Source organism: Sminthopsis crassicaudata, chromosome 4 (assembly GCF_048593235.1).
Source record: "Sminthopsis crassicaudata isolate SCR6 chromosome 4, ASM4859323v1, whole genome shotgun sequence".
NCBI lineage: Eukaryota > Metazoa > Chordata > Mammalia > Dasyuromorphia > Dasyuridae > Sminthopsis > Sminthopsis crassicaudata.
Genome location: NC_133620.1, coordinates 326,483,589 through 326,501,301, shown reverse-complemented (window position 1 = coordinate 326,501,301; position 17,713 = coordinate 326,483,589). Strand labels below are relative to the sequence as shown.

At 36.9% G+C, this 17,713-nt stretch overlaps 1 protein-coding gene across 1 annotated transcript in view; it reads left to right on the top strand.

Moving 5' to 3' along the window:
* The window catches only part of FAM20A (FAM20A golgi associated secretory pathway pseudokinase), a 71,141-nt gene extending 58,865 nt beyond the window's left edge, over window positions 1–12,276 (top strand). Inside the window, exons 5-11 of the mRNA XM_074260606.1 lie at window positions 1,726–1,818; window positions 3,187–3,302; window positions 5,459–5,639; window positions 6,319–6,428; window positions 8,309–8,390; window positions 9,664–9,723; window positions 11,479–12,276. Of these exons, the coding sequence (XP_074116707.1) occupies window positions 1,726–1,818; window positions 3,187–3,302; window positions 5,459–5,639; window positions 6,319–6,428; window positions 8,309–8,390; window positions 9,664–9,723; window positions 11,479–11,743 (907 nt within the window). The 3' untranslated portion in view covers window positions 11,744–12,276. The remainder of the gene's footprint in view (window positions 1–1,725; window positions 1,819–3,186; window positions 3,303–5,458; window positions 5,640–6,318; window positions 6,429–8,308; window positions 8,391–9,663; window positions 9,724–11,478) is intronic.
* Window positions 12,277–17,713: the final 5,437 nt, after the last annotated feature.

The following is a 17,713-nucleotide window of genomic DNA, read 5'->3' as shown; positions in this document are numbered from 1 at the left end:
AAAAAAAAAAAAAAAAAAAAAAAAAGGACATGAAGTAGCCAGTATATATGCTCAGATCATCAAATCATGACTCCTTGCTTTTTTCCAGAATATATCTCTGCTGTTTCACTACTTCTGTGACCAAATCATAACACTCCTATTGTTCCTTTATCTATTCAGTGTAGGAGTTGAACCTGACCTTTCAATTCAACTAGCATTTATAAAGCACCAATCAATGTATGCAGAATGTTGTATGAAGTACCAGTGGAAAAAAATGAGGAAAGTCTTTTGTGTGGAGTTTATATTTTAAGAACAGAGGTGTCAAACATATGCCCTGCCAGCTTCATTGTGACCTACAACAAACACTGGCTTGAAACAGAAAAAAATATATAATTAGAAAATATTTATCGAGATAACTAAAAATATAACAGAACAATGATAATATTAATAATATGATTTGGTGGCTCCCATTTCTCTGAATTTGACTACACTGGTCTAGGATATGGTATAAGGTACATACCCATCAAATCATAATATACAACATTTTAGGATGCGTGCATTAGAGAGATACTCCAAAAAGCATTGTTTGAAAGAAAAGATTATTATTACTAAGGTTAGTATGTAGAAGGATATTTAGAAGAGTTAGGATTTGAAGGGATGTGCTGGAATTCAACAGGAAAAGGAGTTTGTGAGGTTATTTCTTGCACAGGAAAGAGTAAGCAAAAGCACAGTGACCGAAAGTGTAGGCTGTATAAAGGCGACAGCAAATAACCCTGGTTGAAGTATGGAGAACATGGAGGAGATAAAACCAGAAAAATAGTCTAGCATCAGACTATGGAGGGTCCTACAGATGAAAAAACCTGAACCTCTCTCTGGGACCTAGTTTCCCATTTGTAAAATGGAAGTAGAATTGGAAGGGGAGTCAGGATTGCTGAGGTCAGTTCCAGCTCTGATACTGCAGGATCCCAGTATCTTGGCTGTTATAAAGACAGACATCTATTATTACTCTCATATACTCTACACACTGATTCATGATTTAGTGGAATTATAAAGGACTTTCCAGAAAAATTAGATAAGAACTTCAATGCTGAAATTAATGGGCCTTTATTTAGCATATTTTTAGCCTTTAGACCATGGCAGAAGGAAGATGAAATTCATGAGGGTACTGTGAGAAACCTTTCCCTGGATTTGCAGCATGGTTACACCAAACTCTTATCCCTTCTCCCAGTCTGAAGAGTAGGATCTTATGGATCTCATTGTCATTTCAGGTATCAAGGAAGGCCATAAATGTAGCATTTTTACATTTATAATATTTAGCATTGTTAAGCATTTTACCAGAAGGGTCAGTGCCTTAGATTGGCTTCCCACTTCAGAAGTATCATAGGGACACTTCCTATGTCATAGGATGTGATGTCATAGGGAAATAACCTCTCCTCTCCTACCTCCCAATGAAGCTAGAAGTTTATAACAAATATGATTTCATATATTCATGGGAAGAATATAAGGAGGTAAAGGGACCACATAAAGCAAAGCTAGCTTATCAAATGAAAAACTGAGCCTAGAAATTAGAGAGATTTTCTGGACTACCATCCAGATCAAGAAAAAAAAAAAAAAGGGTTTTTTTTTTTTTGTTTGTTTTTTAACTTTGGCCATATCATTCTTGTGTAGCTTAAAAAAGGAATGAAAAAAAAAATTGCCAGTATATATGCTCAGATCATCAAATCATGACTCCTTGCTTCTTTCCAGACAGCAACGGGAGGAAGAGACACCTGAAGACTACTTCTACTTCATTGACTTTCAAAGACATAATGCTGAGATCGCAGCTTTCCATCTGGACCGGTGGGTACTATTAGCCTGAAGACCAAGTAGATGGTATTGAGAGGGAGGCTGGGGTATGACCTTCCTGAGACTGGATCTGGGCAGCCTTTCTGGCTCAATCTGACTATCTGACATTTCTTCCTACTGATCTATTTCTTTTGGATTCCTCTCCCCATCTCACTACTTATAGATAGAAGTATTATGACACTACAGTTAGTGGCTAGGAATCTTCATGCTACTATTAACTTACTTCCAGAGGCAGTGTGTAGGAGTAAATAAAATGCTCAAATTGGAATCAGGAAGAGTTGGATTCAAACCCAACTTTAAATACCTATTAGTTCTATTTCTAGTAAAGAGGGGATAAAAGCATTCATTTCACAGTTATGAGGACCAAATAATTGAATGTATATAAAGTACTTTGAAAAATTTAAGGTGATACATAAGTGTTTAGTAATTATTGGTAATTTTTAAAATTTAACTTCTCTGCAGCACAGATCTCCTATCTTAGAATTGGGGAGAATGATTTCTGCCCTAAGCTACTTAGATTTTTGGGAAACCAAATACAGTAAATTGAAAGCACTTTCCCAAGTTTCCTAGCTCCTTTTGGAGATGAATAAATAGTTTAAGGCTCAGCCAAGAAGATGACTGGTATGGCTACGGGGAAGTGATGAAGTAGGACCACTGCCCCACTTAACTTAAAATTGAAGATTCCATGGAGGATACTATCAGTTCTTACCCCATGGTTACTCATTTACTTCTCTTGGCTAAACTTATTCAGAATCCTGAACAGGCATCCAGGGGACAATGAAATTTGGCACTGGCCTGTGAAATGAGCTCTGCCTCTATGGTGTGTGTCTAAGGAGTAGAGCTGAGGAGTAGTACTGTGAGGAAAGGGTCCTTCTCTATTATAACAAAAGAGATTCAACAGCCATTTCTTGAGCACAAATTATGACTAAAACCATTTTTCTAGGCTCTGGGGACACAAAGATAGACACAGTTGTATTCAAGAAGTAGCAGTAATGGACATAGTAACAATAATAATATAGGAGGAATCTTCTGATTTGGAGTCCCACGTACCAATGAAATAATAGATCAGTGCTAATAAAAACAATAACAATAACAACAATAATGACTGACTTTTTTATAGTCTTATATATATATCCTCATTTTATCCTCACAATATAAAGATGGGACTGGGTATTGAGACTCACAGGGCTAAGTGACTTGCCTTTGAGCATACTGCTAATAAATATCGAAGGCAGAAAGACTTCTATCTAACAACTGTTAGAGGAAGCAGAAAGTGGTAAATTCCATAAGAAAGGTTGGGGAAGGGGAAGGGATTTGTAAAGGATACAGAGATTAGAACTAATGCCCTACTCTCTTTTTCAGGATTCTGGATTTCCGTCGTGTCCCCCCAACTGTGGGGAGGCTGTTGAATGTCACCAAGGAAATTTTGGAGGTCACCAAGAACGAAATCCTGCAAAGTGTTTTCTTTGTCTCCCCAGGTATAGAACACCAGCACCAACACTTTTTAGGGACTAATTATAGAGTGAATAAATGTGGAAATGGAGTTATCATCCCACTGTCTTTAGTGCAGGTACTTTGAGTTGTTTTTCCAGGGGTGAAGGGGAGGATTTAGATTCAATCCTCCTACTCCTTCATCTACTGACTGGGGATTGATAGGTGCCATCTGTGGCTAGGAGAGAGAATTGTTCTGGGTATGTGATATTAACTGGTTTGAATAGGTATTGAAACTACCACCTTAAGCACATTTGTGTCCTGCTGTCAATTATCAAACCAAAAGATGAGACTGAGATCAGTGGGTCTTTTTTCCTAGTGGAAGTTGTTGTCAGAAATAGCACCCAAATTCCTGTTTGATTACAAGTTGTGAGAAATAAATGATGTAATTCTAGAAATCTTAAACTATTTTGGTTAGGAAAAAGCTCACAGGATACTAGATTTAAGTTGGAAGAGACTTTAGAAATCATTTAGTCCAACCCCTTCCTTTTCACTGATGAGGAAACTAAGGATTAGAACAAGTAAGTAACTGGTCCATGGTTTCTCTACTAGCCAGACATGTCTCAGTTTTGAATCTGGATTTGAACCCAGGTCTCTCTGACAGATAGTATAGTATTCTACCTACTATACCATGCTTACTTCATCTCCTGTATAAATGTGACCTCCCCCCACCAAAAAAATAAACAAATGCGCCAATAGAAAAAAAATGCTTTAAGCAGAACCATTTCTTTGCAATATGGAGCTCCCAACAAGAAACCCTCTTTAGTACAGTTCTGCCTACCATGGAAAAGATACACCATTGGTTGAAGAGAATGTAGATCCCATTTTTGTTTAATGGGGTGTGTCAACCAATACAGCCATAAAGATTCCATCTAGTTAGAGCATGCTAACTCCTTGTAGACTGAGTAGAAAAGCTCACCACCAAAAGATTGAAAATTTTTTGCAGGGGGAGGAAGAGGGATCCACAGGAACTCATGAAACAGTAGAAAGTGGACTGATTAAAAGTCAGATGACCTGAATTCATATTTAAGCTCTAACATTTAACTACCTATATGACCTAGAACAAGTCAGTCACTTCACTTCTCTAGATCTGTTTCTTTCTCTGAAAAATAAAGAGTTTGTGCTAAATGACCTCTAAAGTCATTCCAGTGCTAAATTTATGATTACGTGTTGTACTAAGGTACAAGAGGTAGACATTTACGTGGTGATAGAAGTACTCACCACAGTCAAATCAGGGTTTTTTGAAGTACTTTTTGAAGTTATTTGAAGTATTCTCTTTTATTTGTTTAACAACAAAAAATATTTGTTTACATAGCACATCTTCCCAAGTTAGAGAATGGAATTATTTTTTCCAACTGCTCTCCCCTTTTCTAATAGTTTATATATGAGCTAGCATTTTTATGAAAAGTTTGCTAAATACTTTACATGTTATCTCATTTGACAATAGATAGTTTTCCCTTTACATATGTGGATTCTCTGCAGACTTCTACTAAAGTAATTTTTATATTCTGCTAATTTGCCTACAGACATGGAGAAGAAAAGGAAGAAGGGGACCATAGGCCTGTAGAAAGAGGGGATGCATGGACACATGAGGGCCAGGGACAAAGAATCGAGAGCAAGAGGAGGAACATGTGGGAGGCTTATCCAGGATTGAGAGGAAGAACATACACAAAGTTGCAGGGGGAGAACACACACAAACATGTAGAGGGGCCAGACACATAGACAGATTGGCAGAGTGATGCAAAAAGTCTCCTCTCTCAGTGTTGAAGGTTTCAAGCCTTGCTCCCATCCAGCATTCTGCTTTCACATAAAGGGTTTTTTAAGGTATTTTTTGGAGGGTGGAGTGCTGGGGAGGAAACAATGGAGCAAGAGCTTGGGGGGGGGGGGGGAGAAAGAGAGAGAGAGAGGAAGAGGGAAGGGAGGGAGAAAAAGAAAGCACACAATACTGACAGTAAAATTACATAGGTAGTTTTTTGGAATATGGATTTCTTTCAGAATTCTTTGCATAAAGTTTTGAATGCAAATTTACATAGAGCAAGAATGGTCTACATATGTATCTTTACTGAATGATTTTCAGCTAAAAGGACAGTGTCCTATTAAATCCATCCTTTTGTTCCTGCTTTTCTCCTCCCCCATCATCTAGCCAGCAATGTGTGCTTCTTTGCTAAGTGTCCATATATGTGCAAGACGGAATATGCTGTCTGTGGCAACCCTCACCTATTGGAGGGCTCCCTCTCAGCATTCCTGCCATCTCTCAACCTGGCCCCAAGACTATCTGTGCCCAGCCCATGGATCCGATCTTATTCACTGGCAAGAAAAGAGGAGTAAGTCGCTATAGGAGTTGGGAATTTGGAGTAGATGGAGAGAGTTAGCCTATTGGCCTCAATACATACTTGTCATATAATCCTACAATCCATGTCCTGTTTATCATATATAGATACCAAATGGAGGAATCATAACTAGAATTGTATCTTACTTTCAAAAGCTACCCCTAAGAGCCATCCTTCTCTCCTTAACAAATCAATCAATAAATATCTACTATGTCCCAGGCACTGTGACAATTCTTCAAGACCAGACTGGTTAGTCACCTGTCCTGGTTAAGTGTCTATCCCTACTGCCAATCTGTGTGCTTACAGACTCTTTCTTCTCCCTCCCCAATTTGTAATCCTCCCATATCAGCTATTTCTAAAGGAGGTCATTTAATTTGTATCACTCTCCCATATTTACTGTCTCTGCATTAACAGCCTAGCTCTGACTGATGTGGTCTGTATTCTAATCTTAGACCAAGATCCATTCTCAGGAAATAGATCCATAATGACCTAAATAATTTATCCTAAGTCTTTAGGGATTGACTCTGGCTATGTCTGAGTAGCCTGTGCTTCACTGAGAAATCCCATAAACTCAGAGGGGGATGAATGGATCTAATGGAAAGTGGGGGAAATAGAAGGGACTCTGGGATCATTTCTGTGTTCCTAGCCTCCTGGATCTTCTTCTTTTCCTTAGGTGGGAGGTGAATCCACTGTATTGTGACTCAGTGAAGCAAACTTATCCATATAATAGCAGTAACCGACTCCTCAACATCATCGACATGGCCATCTTTGACTTCTTAATAGGTAACAAAAAATGATCAATTATACAAACACAAATAACATGCATCTTACAGTATAGAAACACTTCTATGCATATATATGCATATACATGTGTGAATATGTAAAGTGTTTTGTATAGATAATAGTTTACAAATTAAAAGTGTATTAAAAATATTGTCCTACCTGTTCCCAACAACCCTATGAAGTAGATAGGGCAGGTATTATCATTCCCTTTTTTCAAAAAAAAAACAACTGAGGCTGACTTTTTTGTAGTATCAAGGAACTGGTAATTAAGTGGATGCCCATCAGTTGGAGAATGACTGAATGAGTTATGTTATATGAAGCTAATGGAATATTTGTGTTCTATAAGAAATGATGAGCAAGCTGATTTCAGAAAAGCCTGGAAAGACTTATATTAACTTATGCTGAATGAAGTGAGCAGAAACAAGAGAACATTGCACATAGTAACAGCAAGAATATGTGATCAACTGTAATGGACTTGGCTCTTTTCAACAGTGAGGTGATTCAAGGCAATTCCAGTAGACTAGGGGTGGAAAGAGTCACCTGCATGTAGAGAGAAAACTATGGAGAGTGAATGTGGATCAAAGCATTGTATTTTCACTTTTGTTGTTGTTTTTTGTTTTGTTTTGTTTTGTTTTTCTTTCCCATGTTTTTTTTTCACTTTTGATCTGATTTTTCTTGCTCAGCATGATGAATACAGAAATAGGTTTAGAAGAATTGCACATGTTTAACCTGATTGCTTGCTATCTTGGAGAGCAGAGGTGGGGAAGAGAGGGAGAATTTAGAACACAAGATTTTGCAAAGGTAAATGTCAAAAACTATCTTTGCATGTATTTGGAAAAATAAAATAGTATTATAAAAAAAGAAAGAAAGAAATTGAGGCTGAGAAGGATAAAATGACTTGTCCAGGGTCATACATTAGAGAGAGAAAGAGACAGGATTATGTTTAGTCCACACCCTCAAAGGGTAACATGAGATACAGAATGTGAAGGTACTTTGAAAAGCAAAAAGGGCAACAGCCATAGGAAATATTAAAAACTGTAGCTTAAAACCAAGTTTACAAGCAAAAGAAATTAAGCTTCTTCCCTACTGTTGCTTCTCCATTTCTTCACAAAGCTCAAGGGTTAGAGGAGGAAATAGGAGACATTAGTGGGTAGGATTATTAAATCTGAAGCTAATAAACATCAGCCTGCTTGACCCCTTCATTTTCCAAAGGAAGAACATGAGAGGTATATGATGGTAAAGATAAACATACCGTTAACCTTCATGGGATCTAGAATCATCAGGCAAGGAGCCAAAAAATAAGACAAACCTGAATCTTATTTTATTCTATACCACAGACTGACTTTCCAAGGATTTTTGAGTCAGTTGACGCAGACTCTGGTATTCATTTATCTGAAGAAACTAGGAAAGATAGAATGACTCAGTCAAGTGAAGGGATATCCTTGTTGATGTTTGTTCTTTGTTCTCTAAGAGGACCATGACATCAGGGAGGTGATACCACGACATGAAAGTGAATTGGATTTAAGTGAGAGAGGGTTGGGCAAGGTCACCTGCCTCACTTTCTCCTCCAGAGCCATCTGGGCCCAGTGGCCAGACAGATAAAGATGACTAGAGATGGTCCAATTGAGTCAGTTATATGGCACCTAAAGGTTTCGAGCTTTTAATAAAAATAGTCTACATTCTGGATCAATTCTAGCTGGGTGGCCACTACTGCTGCCCTTATGAACAGTCTCAGGATGTCTCATTTCATTGCGCTGGATTCAGTTCTGTAACCATGTGTTCTTGTAGCTGTTATTTACCCCTCTTCATTAATGAGAGGAATAAAAGGTCAGGAAACTGACATAATGACTTATGGTCTATTTCTTTCCTTTTCTATATAGGAAACATGGACCGTCATCATTATGAAATGTTCACCAAATTTGGGGATGATGGGTTCCTCATTCACCTGGATAATGCCAGAGGGTAGGAGACATCTAGGTTTTCTTCCTTACCCACACCAAAAAAAAAAAAAAAAAAAAAAAAAAAAAAAAAAAATCCTTTTCTACACCAAAGTATATCTTCAAACAATTCTGAGAATTCCGTTAAGTCCCACCAAAGAAAGGACAAAGCATTTGTGTGCTTTTCCTCCAACCCCAACCCTCTGGGTGACTTGTTCAAAATCCTCTGCAAGTCAGCAGCCTAGCAGTCTAAGCCCAAGGCCTGAGGATTACTTACTCTTCACTAAAGGTTTTGTAGCTTCGCACCAATTCCATGCTCTCATAAACATATTAAAAATATTGTATTTATAAGAATACTTTAGAATCCAATTTCAGTTCCTGTATGGCAGTTTCTTGACTATCCCTAAGCTCAGGTTCAGAAAGAACTCTTGTTCCTCCCATTATCCCTTTCCTCATTCCCTTCTTTCCTTCCAAATTCTTTGGAAAAGGAACCAAGTTGTCCCTCCAATCTATGAAATCTAATTTTCCCAAAAGATAGGTATGGTTTTCTAATTACTATTTTAATTGTAAAAATCTATAGTTTAACTCTCATAGATTTCTGTATTTCTCATTCTCTTGGGTTTGTTGTTTTTAATAAATAATCAAATAGAAATTTGCCTTTTAATTTCAGTGGGGACTTTCTTTTCAAGATTAGTCTCCTTATCAGTTTGACCATTTGGATATCCTGAGCCATGTTTCAATCTTTCATTAGTAATACAAACAAGGACCAAGAAGTCACATGTCTTAGTCGCTCCCCTTCACCCTCTACCCTTGTCAATTTAGAAAATCTGGGGAAAAGTTGGCAATGTGAATAAAATGCCCTGAGTTAGGATCTGAGTTCAAGTGATCTGTCCTCAGATACTTATTAGCTATGTGAAACTGGGCAACTCACTTAACTCTGATTGCAAAAGAAGAGAGGGAGGGAAGGAGAAGGGGAAGGAAATGGGGAGGAAGTGAAAAGGGAAGGAGGGGAAAAGGCAGAAATGGAGGGAGGGAAGAAAGAAAGGAAAGGGGAAGAGAAAGGAAAGGAGAAAGGAGAAAAGAGAAGGGAAAGAAGGAAGGGAAAGAAGAAAGGAAAGGAGAGGGAGAAGAGAAGAGAGAACAGGGGAGGGTGAGAAGAGGGAAGGCAGGAAAGAGGGAAGGAAGGAGAAAAGCTGATGGAGAAGGGAGGTGGGGGAAGAGGGAGAAAAGACTTTTAATCATAGTATCATGTTCTCAAGGAAACCAGAATTCACCCACATATCAATATCTTCTCTTAGATTTGGGCGACATTCCCATGATGAGCTCTCCATCCTTTCACCTCTCAACCAGTGCTGCATGTAAGTTTTCTTTCATCCTCTAAGAAATTAAGCACGATTAACAGGTGACCAGATGAGATTGTGAAATGACCTGAAATCCTCCAAATCTTATAGATTTGGACAGGGCATATAGCAAATGGACTTAGTGTTCCTTCCTGCCCTTCCCTTCTGTGATTGATCAGAAACATCACTTTTTACATAGTGCTTAGTATAATGCCTGGCACATAGTGAGCACTATATAAAGTGGGGTTTCTTTTTTGGTTGTTTTTACTATTAGCAGCTCTTTAATAATTCAATCACCTAGTTTAAGGACACTAAGAAAACTTGTAATGTCAACAAGCCCACTGCTTTTCCCAGCTTTGGAAATTAGGTGCTAAGTGTGGTTTCTTTTAGTCCTAAACAGCACCCTTAAATTCAGTTCTTCAAAAAGATTGAAGTGAGATTAAAGAAAAATTTTTACATATTTTGCCTGGCCAGTTTCTCTCTAGGTAACATCTATTTTGCATCTATGACACTTCCTCTGTTTGAACTACACATATAAAATTGTTCTTCCTGCATGCAGCTACTTCAGCTCCTTTCAGTTAAGTTATTCATATACCTAGCAAAACTGCCTTATTTCCAGCTGAGACTTTTAAAATAATCAAAATCCTTGATCAAGTTTTCTTGCTAAATTCAATCTTCATCTTCATACCACTACATCTACCCTCACTTTACTCTCTATCTTATCAGTATAAGCAGTTCCTGTTTGTGAATCAAGAGGGAAGAGAGAAACTCAGGGCCAGATAGCTGGAATACAAGCAAGCCCAGGAACACCAAGTAATCTATGCCATTCCCAGATCCCTCTCTGCTCAGTACCCTGTGAATAGGAATAGTAATAATTTAAATTGGGATTACATACCTGTAATCCCAAATACTGGGAATAATGAATGAAGCTGGTATATCTCTTAAGCTTGTGAGTTCTAAACAGCAGGTGGACCATGCTGATTTGGTATCTTGTGTTCAGTGGGTGGTTATTAATATTATGAAGCCCCAGAAATGGAGGGCTATCAACTAAAGAAGGGCAAAGCAGTCCTTAATGGAAATGGACATCAGAGCTCCTATATCTACTAGTGGTTAGTGTGAACAGCCCTTACATTCCTAGCCTTGGTGAAGTGGGGAGAGCCAATCATAATATATTAAAATGTTGTAAAAGCTGGATTCAATATTTTACCTCTCTACATCTCTTCCCAAGTCAGTACTAAACTATCCTGGAATGTTCATGGGGACCAAAACCCACTTTGAATTTGGTTTGAGTTTAGTAGTCACTAACATAAAGCAGTTATCACATGCAAATACACTTGAGATTCTTAACTTGGAAATCCATATTTTTTTTAATGCTTTGATAATTTGTTTATGCACATATATAATTGTTTTTTTTTTTTAATTTTGTGTATTTAAAAATCTTTTTTCTGAGAAACAGTAAATAAGTGTGTGATTCACCAGACTGCAGGCCCATGACATTAACAAAAAAGTTAAGAACTCCTGGCTGGTATTTTTATCTATAATATTCAATATAAAAGATCAAAAGGTTCTTTTAGATCAAGGACAAATCAGGCAAAGGTCCTTTACATTTGTCCCTATTAAATTGCTTAGTTTTTTGTTTAGTTTTCATCATAATGTATCTCTGAGAACATTTACCAAGCAAATGAGCTAATGAAGATAGTTTAAAAATGTTTTTTTTGTTTGTTTCCCTCCCTTTACCCCTCTCTCCCCCACCATAATTCCTTGTCATTTCAGGATAAAAAAGAAAACACTGCTGCACCTGAGGCTGCTGGCCCATCCAGACTACAAATTGAGTGATGTGATGAGGGAATCACTTCAAGAAGACCAACTAACGCCTGTCCTCACAGAACCCCACCTTCTGGCCTTGGACAGGAGGCTACAAGTCATCCTAAAGACAGTGGAAGGATGCATAGGGATTCATGGAGAACAGAATGTTGTAGCCACTGAATCATCAGAATTTTTAGACCCAAACTCTAACCAAGTAGATTTGGCAAGCTAGGATCTGGAGATTAAAGTGGAAATATCAAATTTAAGAAAAGGTCCCAGGAGATAGGCAGTGGACTGAAGCATCAATTTCACCTATTGTGTCTATTGCTGGTCTATGCTGAGATATCATAATCTCAGAAAAGATGTCAGGAGCTCAATTGATTCCAATAAGCAACAAAAATCTCCTGATCTTGAACTTCATTCTTTGAAGCAATATTTTTATAGCAGTTGCTGCCATATTTTCCCTAGAAAACAGGAAACTCCACAAAGCTCACAATATTATCCCTGGGCATCCAGCATGAACCCCGGTAGAGAAATGGGTCTAAATTAGTTATCCTCATATGGAGGTTTCAAGTTTTGACACTTGACTCCTAGTTAAAGGAATTAATGCAAACAAGAGGCTTTGAATAAAAAGACAACAAATTAAGTGTACAATTACTCCCTGATTCTAGTTTTGATTCTGTGAATGATGAAAAATGTTTTGCCCAACTTTAATAATTCCTAGGATACCTAATGCAGGCTAAAATAAAAAGTTGGGAAAATGGAGTCATCCAACTGTAATAAGTGAGGTTCTTTACCATCACCATCCCCACCCCCACTGAACCCCACCTTACCCCCCCCTTCCCACCTTTAGAACTCAATTGAAATACAGTGATACCTCTCAATGCATTCCAAAGACACACTTTATCAGAAGCTTTGTTAGCAGAGGCAGAGATAACAACAGTTATAGAGAGCTTTAAAGTTTGCAAATAGCATTACATACATTTAACCTCACAACAACCCTGTGAGGTAGGTTTAAAATACATTAAGTCTTCCTGGACATCAGAAAAGGGAAAAACACATTATTTTTAGCTAGTATTTAATGTCAAATATTCCATAAGACAAAATATGTATATATGAGGGCCTTGGGACAGAAAAGGAAGAAAGCTAACCTGGGAACAAACAAGGAAAGGTTAAGTCTGCTAGAAGACAACAATGGATGTGTTCCTATGCCCCTAGCAGCTCCCAGATGACTTTCATTAACCATGGCTGGGTTAGTCCCTAAAATCCTTCTCAGAGAGACTAATCTTCCCCCGCCCCATACCCTAATAGTTTAAATTGGGTTTATATTCAGAGTCTACTACACAAATAGGCATAGGGTCATTTTCTAAATACCTCTCTTCCCACTTGCTGAAGAGTGAAATTCTTTAACACAGGTTAGTTAATTCCAGAAATAAAGACTTAAAATGCAATTGCTTAATTGAAATGCCACATTGATATCTATCCTAAAAGCCTCATCAGTTGACAAATGAGACTAACAAATTCTTTTCCTGTTTTGACAGCCTATTAAGAAAGTGGGATAGAGATGATTCCAGAAGCACAAAGGGTTTTTTCCATGTGAGTCCTGAAGTGGAGCTGAGGGAAAACTCTAAAGATGAATTCTTTTTGAGGAGTGTCACAATTTTCCTAGGGTGAACCATTAACTTCAATTGCCAAAATAAGGTGTGTGTGTGTGTGGGGGGGGTATTTCTCCTACACATACAACTTAGGAGTCTGTCACAAGTCAATCAATACTGCTTCACGCTATTTGTCAAACTTTCTTTTAGCTTTTTAGCCACATTAATTACAAAATAACATGATTCTGAGAATTTGAGATACTATTATTCTGCACAAGCTTTCCTAGTTCATTAGCCATTATTCCTATTTATCTCATCTATATCCTGTAGGAAATGGGACGATCAGAAAGAGTGCTACAAAGTAGGCTTAGGAAAGGTTCAGGTTCAAAGGACAAAAGCTATTAATCAACGAAGGGGTCACAGTGGTAGAACTTCAGACTAGCACAGCCCAATTCCAGTCTTAAAATGAGTCACTTAACTGCTACAAATACACAAACAGTCACAAACAAATTTGGCTAGTTTTGAAGCACCAGAAGGAAGCTTGTTGCCTCTACAAGGTGAGAAATGGGGCAGAACTGAGGCAGGACAATAATCTTAATAGCTAACATTTTTAAATTCTTCTTTTCCCCTATCCTGAATTTCCCCCTTTCTCCTTTTTGACTCACAAAATTCAACTGGAAACATTTGACTACTAACTTAGTCCAAGAAATGATAAGTTGAGCTAAGAATTTAAATTTGGCTGTGCAGGATACCAAACCACTTTTTCTTCAACCTGGTATTCCAATATTCATTCTTTCTGACCAAAATTCAAAGGGAGAGGTGGGCTTTGTTTTCATTCATCAAAAATACCAGAAAACCCAAACTGCTATTCTTAGAACTGCCAACATGCTCATTTTGAGTGAATTAACAAAACTTCTCTAAATAATGGTCTTACTGCCAAAAAACCGAATACCAAATAGAACTGTGTAGAGGGAGAGAATGAGAATTAGTTGAAGCTTTCTCTAAATGTCAGGTTGAAGGATAAAACAAGTTCAAATGAGCTTTAGAAACAAAAATAGTAACAAAAATAAGGTTCTCCATCTAGTGGTAGTTTTTTGTTTCTTTCTTAACTCTGAAAGCTGTTTTATACTTTCTATTAAAATTGCACAGGCAGGAACTGTTTTATAAAATGAACAGAGCTGCATTTGGTTGAATTTTAGGGTTGGCTGAGGATGAGGTCACAGAACTGAAGTCAAGAAAACAACATTAGAATGCATGCATATCAGAGCTAGCTATCATGGAAAATATCCCATGAACTAGGAGGGGGAAAAAAGCCCAAGTCACCTTTCTTACCCTCAAGGCCTACAGACTCCAAGTTTTTATGACTTGTTTTGGGAGTTTGGGGAGGCATAATAAAGAACTACCTAAACATGCATTCCTCAATGTCACTTTTATTCATTTAGAAATATACTGGGGAAAAAAATTTTGGTCCAGACCTGTGATTTCATTAAGGAACTCAATGCAAATAAGCAATTGCACTATAATTTATAGTCTTAGAGACTTACTGAGGGGCACATAGGCAATATTTATCAGAGGTGGGACATATCCAGGCCTTTCAGACTCTGAGGTTACTCTATATATGACACAATACTGGGAATAAATGGAAGAAAACAGCACTTTTAGCTATGAATTTACATTTTGGGGTAAAAATGTTGTATTTTTAAAATTCATTTTAAAATCACAAAGTCATGTCAAGAAAAATTGTAGCAACATGATATTGGTGAAAATTCAATAAATATTTACTGAGCTCTTATTATATGCAAGGCACCATGGGGGATACAAAAAGGAGTAAGACACAGACTCTGCCCTGGAGAAGACAACCTCCAATTTGAGCTATCATTTATTTTAGTGCTCTGCTTTGGCAAAGGGCACAAATAACTAAGGATCCACCCAAAGGAACTGCTGTTGAGTTGGATTCTCTTTTGGCTGTATCTATTTTGTCCATGGCCCCCAAAACAATACTGAACATGTATAAGCTGTTTGCCTTGGAAAGCAACATAAATGGGGGGGGGGGAAGTTTTTTGACAACATCTGAATATACTAGACTTAAGTTTCATTACATGTGAGGATAAATATATTCACATGAACTAAACTGCTGTATGTATTAACAAGCTAGAAGTCTTCTTTCTGCCTATGGTCAAACATCTTGAGGACTGACCAACTGGAAGCAAAGCTAATGTGGAATTAAATATAAAGCTAAGCAATATGTCAAGCTTTATACCAAATTAATAAGCTGACTCAGAAACTACTGTTTTGGTTTTCTTGTTCTTCTATAAAGTCTAGGAAAAAAGCTCAAAGGTATTAACTTTCTGTCTTCAGAGTAGAAAAAAAAAAGTTTTTGCTCTGGAGGTCTCTTCCAGCTTTAAGATGCTATGATTAATGTAGTCTGCCAAGACTGACAGACACAGTACTCTCCTGCAGCAAATTTATCATCAAAATATATTTCTGATCCATTCTTTGGTTGGTAAAGACTGAAATGGGTCTTCCTGGAAGTCTTTTTAGTATATTAACATAGTTCTGCACTAATTAATTCCTAATTATAATCATTTCTGTTTGCTGAGATAGATTATTATTGAAGGGGTTTAAATCATTTTTTATTTGCTTTATCTACTATTAGGGCAATCTTTAACAAAAGCAATAGAATATATTAGGATATACAGTATACAGCCTGATAACAATATAAAAATGGTCCGCTGGTCATCTACTGGTTATTTTCTAGGGATGTAACTAAATGGAGCTTTTGAAAAAATGAGTTCTAAAGTCCTGTATGTTAGTTACAGCAACTATGCCAATTGTGGTTTCTCACATATATTTTAAACTTCATACAATGGTAAAGCTAGCACTGATTAATGTTTAACCTAGACTTAGCTTATCTTAAAATCTTTTAGGTAAAGCTACAAAAGGGAGTAAAAACCGCTAGTTAAAAGACTCAGCAAGGAAATTTAATTAGAATGCAAGCATTATTATATTTATCTAAATAGGTATAGCTACATGTATATAGATCTATATAAATATATACTGGAAGTATGCATTTCTGTGGCATTCTAAACTCGTTTAAGTACATTTCTGACATTAATAAGGATCAGTTTTTACAGTAACTAATGTAAGAAGATAGACTTAGATAAAAAAAAATAATTTTTTAAATTGGAAAAAAAAGATACTTATATATGAAAGTAAGTACAAGAAACTTCACTCAACATATTCTTTCCAAAAACAAATATTTATACACGGTGATTTTTTTTTTTTTAACCTTCCCAAGGCATTCATGCCTTAGGATTTGAAAACCATTTAAATCTCAGAATAAAATACACCATGACCAATGTAAATACCCAGGAAAAAACAGAAAGCATTATTAAGTCTGTTACATAACAAACACAAAAATGCTTGTCTTTCACTCCCAGGTATAATTTTCCTCTATAAGATTACAATGAAAATGAAACCTAACAAAATTGTTTACATTATGAAACTGAAATTTTGTTTAAAAAAAAAATAGAATCACTGACATACTTAGAATAATATAACACAAAGCCAGTAAATATTGAAATATATTAAAGATTCAGAGACATTTTACTTAAAGTAAAAATTGTCCTAGAACTTTAGGTTGAAAGGAAAAGGAAGCCTGACATGGCATTCTACATAAACTTAAAAATAAACACACATACTCCCAACCCAGCATAACTTCTGGTTAACACAGAAGAAAATTAAATCATAAGCATTTTTAGGGATAGGAAAAGGTACCTGACACCACACTTGATTCACCTCATAGTTCCCACATTAGCCACAGCACCTCCATTAATCCATGGTGACACGTTTTCCACGTGTATACACTCCCAGTCAAACCAATCTTCTGGAATCAGGCAGAGAAACTTATACAGAAATCAAAGGAAGAACATACAAGAAGCAAAGTCTACAAGGCGAAAACAGAAAATTTATCTCAAATTCTTGTACTGAATCCAATGCCTGACATTTAATATTTGGCACTAATTGGGTAAATAGAGGATTCATTCTACAATCTACAATCATTGGACAAATATCATTTAATATTAGTCCAATTTTTGTTTCTAACATTTGGAATCAGGCTGAAAAGTAGATAATGGCAGATGGATATATATCAAGCAGAAAAGCTTCTTTTATGAATTAGGGAAGTTACATCAATATCTAGAGTGAGCAGAAGCAAGCAATTAAACATGACAACCAAAGAATCTGGAGGTTTTTAAGAAGCAACCATGGTAAGTCATTAGAAAACCAACAGACAATGGACACATTTCTTGCTATCTCTAAACATCATTTGACTAAAGCAAACGCCTCTCCACTGCACTGAGAATTAAAGAGTACCCATGCATTTTTTAAACTTCAGAGATGTTTTTTGACAAAAAACAGCAGATAACCACAGTCTAAAATATGCTTACAATAATTGGAAAAGGATGTTTCATTTTTTAACATTTTTCCACTGTTATAGTCTTACTCTATGGCAATTTATTTGGTGGTGAGGATCACCAAAAAGCATGGCACTCACTGCCAAAAGCTGGGACACTAACACTGCACAAAGAGAAGCAGTAACAGCAAAG